Source organism: Bidens hawaiensis, unplaced genomic scaffold, assembly GCF_021521415.1.
Source record: "Bidens hawaiensis isolate Kalapana, Puna unplaced genomic scaffold, B.hawaiensis_p1.1 tig00013614_1, whole genome shotgun sequence".
In the NCBI taxonomy this organism is placed as follows: Eukaryota; Viridiplantae; Streptophyta; class Magnoliopsida; order Asterales; family Asteraceae; genus Bidens; species Bidens hawaiensis.
Window position 1 is genome coordinate 605,621 of NW_027492155.1, and position 8,604 is coordinate 614,224.

An 8,604-nucleotide genomic window follows, 5' to 3' on the forward strand; every position below is an offset into this window, starting at 1 on the left:
GGAAAATATTTAGTTATAGACTGGGATCGTAAAATAGACACTTAAAGAAAACCCGAACAGGACCCCTGACCCTTCTCAAAAAGACACCTATGGGTTTCTAATAAATTTTAACGCACACCAGTATTAAAAATCAAGTTCCCTTACGGTCACCTAATTAATTATGATTTAGTTCCTTTATACGAAATCCTACCTTACAGCGCGAAAATCAAAGGCAATTTAAAATATTTAATTGACTCAATAGACAATAATAAATAATCAATTCTAGACGGACTCCTTACGAAGAACTAAATCTAGTAAGATTAAATAATAAAGATCTATCAATAACCTAGCACTTTACATATTTTAGGTTAGCAGCACACTTAAGTTTATTTGACAATATTATTCTTATGATCTTATCATGAAATCAACCATAAAATAATCAAAACACGAAGTAATTGACCTAATAGCAATCCTATCATATGACAAACAATAATCAATGAAAGCTATGGAACAAAACTCATCAAACAATCCTAAGCATCCATATGCATCAATTTAATATAAATAAATCTTTTACTAAAACATAAAAACCATAACGATAAATAATCCCAAGTCAAATCAAAACATCAAAGTAGGTTCATCATAATCTAGGCAGTCTAAGGGTTTAGCCAACAACCATACTCAAGGACAAACCAAAATAAATAAATTCAAATAATGATTTCATAACGAAAACAATAAATTCGAACCAAATAATAATGATGTTTGGATGAGTAGGCGTTGAACCTAAACGCTCTCTACTCGAACCAGTGGCTTGCTCCTTCTCTTTTCTTCTTTCTTTGCGTGACCCCCTCTGATAGCCGTAGGGTTCTCCTTCGTCTCTTTCCGCTCACGGGTGCCCAACTTCTGTTAGAATAATAAATATCCTCCTTATATGCGATTTGCCTTTTTTCCTTTTTTATCTTCACGTGGGCTTCACAAATCTTCACATGGGCCATTAAATAAATCAATAATAGAATTGCTCCATGTTTTACTCTTCATGTTATGTTCCTGTATCCAAGAGAATCAAATAAATATCATTCATATTATACCTTAAAATTTGAAGTTCATATTTAAACAACTTGTCCTTTCCTATAATTAAAAGCAATGGAGAACGATAATAGAAAGTATAAATATATTAAGTTCGACTATTCAGTTGTTGGTTTCAAATCAGTAAATATAATTCATTTTAGCCCGTTGTCTCTTAAAACCTTAAAAACCCGCATATGAGCCAACTAAAAACAATAGTCATAAAAAACCTAGCTCAAAAGTAATAAAAGTATAGAAAACATTTATATAATAATATGTATATTTCAGACCACATCAAGGTCCATCATCTATTTCTGTCTTTCTAACATTGCTTGGAAATGTGAAACATGTGTCCTATTTATGCCCATTAAAATAATAGTGGCCATGAAACCGACTACACGCACCAACTTCGTACTTGTCTTTTGGCACTTGATAACCTCAATCCTCGTTAATATTTGAATTATATGCATACAGACACTAATGCAAGTACATTGATGCATACCGTGTAAATAAGACACAAGCATGGTTAAATACGTTTTAGTAAATGTCTTGACTCTTGATAAAACTAAAATGAGAAAAAAAAGTTAGTTTGTTTTATCATGTATCAAAACACTACTATCAAATATACTAGATAAAATCTAACTAACGGGTCCTAAAACGTCGATCAACTTTGTTCCCCAAGTTATTATATACAATACGTAGTTGGTAATGGTTGGGTTATAATACTTAAGTTTCCCCGATATTAAATTTTCCAAATATGTGTGGAAAGTTTAACTATAAAAGGGGAAAAATACCTAGAAATAGAAGGTGAAATGCTTGTATGCTTTACAAACACTTTATAGCTCATGGTCTGGTTGTAATACTCAAGTTTCCCCAACTATTAAATTTTCTAAATATGTATGAAAAATTAAACTACAAAAGGGAAGGAAAAAAATACCTAGAAATAGAAGGTGAAAATGTTTGTATGCTTTACAAACACTTTATAACTCATGAGTTCTATAACTTGCTATTAGGATTAGTGAAGCTTTTAGGCTTCGGTTTGTTTTAGATCACATAGAGAAGTTATTGGGCCGAGTTATTATTAAGTTAATTAGGTCAATTTCATTGTTTCTTGGTGATTAAGCTATAAACCGTAATCCTAATCTATTAATTATATCCTTCAGTTGCAGTTGCAGTTGCAATTTTTCACCTCAATTGTCACAGCCCCAGACCATACACCCCGGGAGGGGAGCCATAAACATCGAGCGGTGATATCGATGTTTATTATTAAAATATTTAGCAGCGGAAAATTCATCAAGACCGTAGTTAGAAAAAAATATCTGAGTGTAAAAATACAATGATTCTTATTTTATAAACTGTGGGTAAAACCCATATTTTACAAACATAAGTTTCATAGGGTAAATCCTAATTTACAAAAACACATTCTTTATTCTGGTAAGAAATCACTTATTTAAGCTTGAGGCACGCGGTCATCATTCATGTGCCTCTAACAAGTCACCTGAAACATGTTTAAAAATATTTGATTAGCAAAAAATATTGGTGAGTACATTCATTTGTAAATGACACATTTTACCATTACAACATTAAGATGTTTTTACACCTGTATGCTTACAAATTACCGAAAGGTACTTGCCGCTCGACTGTATCTGTGACTGTGGCCATATTACTTATTGGCTAGCACTTGTCCAATAAGTAACGTCTAATAGCCCATTAGACAAACCTTGTATACAAAACCCCACAATACCAGTAGTAACCACCTCGTAAGTCTACAGAGACTTAATCACTGTAATATAATTAAAATCTTTTGAAGATAGTTTTGAAAGCATTTGGACCGTATGTCGTGAGTTTAATAGGTTTAAAAAGCATCATGTGTTGTCTCACACAAATGTAAGTGTGCAAAAACTCGAATGTTCACATTGCAAGTTTACAATTAAAGAGCTTTCCTGATATTAAACACCTATCATGAACTATAGTTTAGGTCAAATATACCACCACAAATATCATGTCGCTTGTCACGATAAGTTCCTTACAATGTTGAGACGTTACGGACCTCATAGCACAGCTTCACACAACATGAAAAATGTTTACTATTTGAACTGACATGATAACGCATACACACCCAGTCTCTATACACACATTAATAAAGAGATGATTGATAGACGAGTAGCGTTTGTGTAGAACATGCATTTACCATTCTTTAATTGGCTTACAATGCGGCGTGTGAGGAAAACTAAATACAAAAATTGGGTAGTGTAAAACATGTGGTTGCTCTCTTAACATGAATGATTAAAGAAGCATAAAACATCTATAAAATGATTGTTTTTGTTATTTCTCTTAATAAAATTTTGTGAAAATGTATATTCAAATATAAGCTTGTAAACTAGTATTAATCCTAATAGGGACAAAAATTAAAAGGATTAAAAGGATTTGTAGCCTGAAAAACATCTAAAAAACAATACACAATAAATAAAAAATTATAACTCAAAATATAAATTAAAAACAAAAAATGTAAAAAAAAGAACTAAAATATTTCTACCGTCGTCCTCGTTCCAAAAAAAGAGACACAATGTTGAGGAAAAAAAATAAGCATGCCTTTTAATTTGTTATTATGTTTTTTTGTTTAATTTTGTTATTGATCGTCTCTTTTTTTTTCTTAACTGTGTTTTTTTTCTTAATATTGTTTTATATTTTGCGATCTATTATGTCTTGTTTTATCATTGTATTTTTTTTGTTTATTTTCGTCATTGTGTTTTTTACTTAACGTTTTTTTGTCTTCTTTTTGAATAAGAAAGACGGGAGAAATGTTTTAGTTTTTTTACAATTTTAGTTTATTATTTATATTTTGAGTTATGAATTTTTATTACTTTATTAAATTTTTATAAGAGTTTTTTAGGCCATAAATCCTTTATTTTTATCTTCATTTGTATTTTAAAGTTTTCCTAAAAACTAAATCTCAAGTTTGGTTATACAAAATATTTTATGACAAAAACCTGTTTAAAATGAATAAAATATTCACATTTAATAAACACTTGTTTGTTATTTTAATTATTATATTACATACTGTATAATCAAAGGTATGTGTTTAATTTATCGAGTTTTTAATAAAATATTCACATTTAATAAACACTTGTTTGTTATTTTAATTATTATATTACATATAATCATAGGTATGTGTTTAATTTATCGAGTTTTTTTTTCCTAAATTAGTATTATGAAAAAAGTATTTATCATTTTCATGTTACTTAAAAACTATTTATCAAATTAGTATTTTTCTTTATTAGTATTCATTTTTTACTTTTAAATCATCATATTAAAAATTTTTTATCTATTATTTAATTCTGTTTTATATTTTTTTATCAATAAATCTTTTCTTATATTTTTACTAACTCGTTCCTACTCTCAAGAGCGGATCCAGTGTTGGGTTAGGAGAAGCGTAGGCACCCACTCAAATCTCTAGTTTATGATATAAATTTCTAATATATTAAGCATAACGACCCATGTGCCCCATCTTTATTATTTTCAGTGCCCCATACCCAATGTTTTGAGCTCAATTTTCCAAGTCTAAATTTTATTTTGTTTTGAAAAATAACAATTAAGCCTCAATTGCTTAATTGTCTAACAACATAAATTGAAATTTTGGAATATGCAAGGTATACGGGAGTGAGAGATGAAAAGGTTTTCGCATCTAATCATATATATGTCTTTCAGATTTTTTTGTGGTTTCGGTTTCTTGTTTTATTTTGAAATATGAGATATGCTCGTCAATTGTTTACATTTTTTTTATTTATGTTGGTTTCATTTTGATTTCATTGTTTATGTTGTTTCTTGAAATTCAAAAGGCATGAGATTTTTTATTGTCATTTGAGGAACGATAACATTCTAGCTAATTTAGAGCTTAAAACGACTATTATAATAATTAGACTGAAATATGAAGAGTATCATTTTGAATGATTAATAATTCTACACTATTTAAATAATGAAAAAAAATGCACCTGCAGGTGTTATGAATGAGGCTGTAATTGACCGTTTTCAAAAGATAAAATCACGTGAAGGTCAATTGTAATATGTATTTTGTTTATTATGTTTAATGAAATTTGTTGCTTAAATTTCTTTACATAGATTATTTAATGTAACTTTTTTACCCGCCCCATTTTGGTTTAACCCGATAATCTTGGGTTGACCCAGTTAGTTTGACCAGACCCATTTTAGGTTAACCTTTTTTTGGCACCCACTGACTAAAATTTCTGGATCCGTCACTGCTTACTCTATTTTTTTTATCTCTTTTCGTATTTGATTTCCCCCTTTTTGTTTTCAAACATATTTAGCTTTTGCCTTTTTGTTTAAATATATTCATTTTGCGACTTTTGTTTTTCGGGTTCTGTTTCGATACCTTAACAAACCTCACCGGTACTGATAATATTTGCTCATTTTACGAACTTATTTTTAGGTTAAGTTCTGCAACTGTAACGAACATGGCCGATATTGATCGAATTCGTGTTGAATAGTCGCATCCATGCCTGGTTTTTACCAACACCCTCGTTTTACCTATTTCCTTTGTTATAGTTTGTTTTAATATGATCATTTTACGAATTTATTTTTGGGTTCAGTTCCGATACCATAACAAACATACTCGATACTGATCGAATTCACATTGAATAATCACCGTAATTCCTAGGTTTTACCAACGCTCGGTTTTTACCAAACTTAAGTTTTTTTAATATGTTCATTGAAGCAGATAGTTTACACTTTTTCCTTTTGAATTTGTTTATAGTTGCAGAGACTGATAGCGACTTGACTTTATTTTGCATTTTTGTCTTTTTGTTTGTGTTTAATAATTATTCGGTAATGTTCTGTTATTCTATTTATGTATCTTATTTCAATTTTAAATCATTTAGGATGATTAATTTGTTTTTATAACAGAAAATAGTAGATAAAAAAGAAAATAAGAAGAAAAGATTTGTAACGATTAGTAAAAAAGAAAGACCAGTTGATAAGAAAAAATAAAAAAGAAGATATCGGAGTGATGAAAATAAAAACATATATAAGAATATGTTATGAAAATAAATAGTTGATTAACTAAATGAAAATTTTTAAAAGACTCTAATATATGAATTTAAAAATAAAAGATGAATACAAAATAATAATTTTTAAGAAACAACAAAATGATAAATACTTGTCACATCAACAACTCTATCATTTATACTAAAAAAGAAAGAAAGAAAAATCATAAAAAAGGTATGATAATATTAAGTTAGTTATAGTGGAAGAGATAGAGGGTGGGTATGCCATGGTGCGTTAGTTCCAATACCGTGACAAAACCTTCACCACTAGCATCTCCCCATTTTCAGATTCCTTCTCACCCAAATTCTGCACAATTATTATTATTCACCACAATTGAAGTTACAACTCGATGGCTGCATCATCATCATCATCAACCTCTTCTCTCTGTTTTCCGGCCACTTCTGCCGCCGGAACTCGGACTTCTTTTCACACTACCACTACATTCATACGCTGTCGCCGGAGCCGTCATTTGACTCGATTGAGGCTTCGCAAGTCTCTGGTTAGATCTGATTTGGACACAGATGTTTCTGATATGAGAACTAATGGTACGTTAGGTTAATTGTCATGTTTATTTCAACTGTTATTTAGATGGATTCATTAGTACGGAACTGTGCTTATTGTATTAGGTTATCGATTACTCTTTGATTATCTAATTACTATATGTTTTTGTGTATTTATTTCCGATTTTCATATATGAACATAGAATTTGTTGTTAAGATTTCACCGATTCACCGGATTTTTCGACTTGCAGTATTTGTTAGAGTTCTGATGTGATTATGTAGTTTATTACAATAGGTTTGTGATTCCAATATTTTGGAACATGTTTTTAATCGAGTCGGCCTCGAGTTAAAGATTCCAGCTCAGTTTTGATTTTGAGCCGAGCCAGCTTGGTATGAAGTTCGAGTCGAGCTCAAGCTATCCTTGGCTCGGCTCGGCTCAGCTCAGCTCGCTAACATCCTTTAAGTGTTGTTCCCTGCCGCATCGTGCTGGCACTAATATGATTATGGGGTGATCAATTTGTTACTTATGGCTATTTCATTTGCTGGTTTGTCCATTAGGTATCACAATTATCTTTTAAATGACACTGCAATTTGGGACATCACTTGAGAAACTTAGCCTCGTAATTCTTATTCCTACTTAATTTGATGAAAGCATAGAATTGTTGCCTTAATGGACAATGATATTTGAATTGTGATAATAATGGTAATTAGATTTATAGCTAATTTTATTTTTGAGTAACTACTGGTTTAAAATTGTGGTGGTGCCTAATGAACAGGCGTTAAGTTGCTGTGATGTTAACTTTATTGCTTTATTATCTTTCTTTTTAGTAACATGAAATGGTACTGAGTCCAGATTTGCTTGTTGTGTTGCTAAATCATCAGCTCCAAAAGGATTATTTCCACCAGAACCTGAACATTATCGGGGACCCAAGTTGAAAGTGGCAATTATTGGTGCTGGCCTTGCTGGCATGTCAACCGCAGTGGAGCTATTAGATCAAGGGCATGAGGTATTTAACAACTTCATTAAAAAGAACAGTAGTAAATTGTTTTAACTATGCTTTACCTTGCTTGCACACACGAGTTCACTTCAAATTTTCACCACCACACTTGAACGTTTGTAATTCCGCAGGTGGATATATACGAGTCAAGGACCTTTATTGGTGGAAAAGTCGGTTCATTTGTCGACAGAAAAGGAAACCACATTGAAATGGGACTACATGTTTTCTTTGGTTGTTACAATAATCTTTTCCGTCTTTTGAAAAAGGTGAAATTCCTTTGCAGATTATGAAGCATATATATTACAAGTTCATAATTGAGATGAAACTGCCCATCTGTAAGGATCTTTGATAAGTTTCATGTGGTTTGTTTATAACCTAGGTTGGTGCTGAGAAGAATCTTCTTGTCAAGGATCATACTCACACTTTTGTGAACAAAGGAGGAGAACTTGGTGGTAATTTTTTATATTTACTTTGGAATTATTTTAACTAATTAACTTACACATTGGTGTAAAGTAATTATTATGTTAAATACTTGACATATTTATAATTTCATGTACGCACTGCAGAACTTGATTTTCGCTTTCCTGTTGGAGCACCATTACATGGGATTAACGCGTTTTTAACTACAAATCAGCTTAAGGTAACATCATAATCATGGAATTGCGGTCTTTCTGTAATAATAGTAACATATGGAAAAAGCAACCCATTTGTTAATCTGTTAAATAATCGTATCATGATATGCAGACATATGATAAAGCCAGAAATGCTGTTGCCCTAGCTCTAAGTCCAGTTGTGAGAGCACTTGTCGATCCAGATGGAGCAATGACACAAATACAGAACCTAGATAACGTAAGTACCATGATCAAAGATTAATACTTTTATTTTCTTTTGTGTAAGTTTATAAAATCGCTACCTTTGAATGTGTTTGACTTGTTCAACAGGTTAGCTTCTCTGAATGGTTTATGTCCAAAGGGGGAACGCGTACAAGTATTCAGAGGATGTGG

The 8,604-nt window shown here is 31.0% G+C and overlaps 1 protein-coding gene across 1 annotated transcript; it reads left to right on the plus strand.

Moving 5' to 3' along the window:
• Nucleotides 1-6,451: 6,451 nt before the first annotated feature.
• On the plus strand, nt 6,452-8,449 carry LOC143544537 (zeta-carotene desaturase, chloroplastic/chromoplastic-like; the record flags this gene model as incomplete). Its single annotated transcript, XM_077036624.1, has 6 exons — nt 6,452-6,647; nt 7,485-7,609; nt 7,732-7,866; nt 7,980-8,052; nt 8,167-8,240; nt 8,345-8,449. Coding segments are annotated over exons 1-6 (708 nt in total), but the record flags the coding sequence as incomplete, so codon positions are not given.
• Nucleotides 8,450-8,604: the final 155 nt, after the last annotated feature.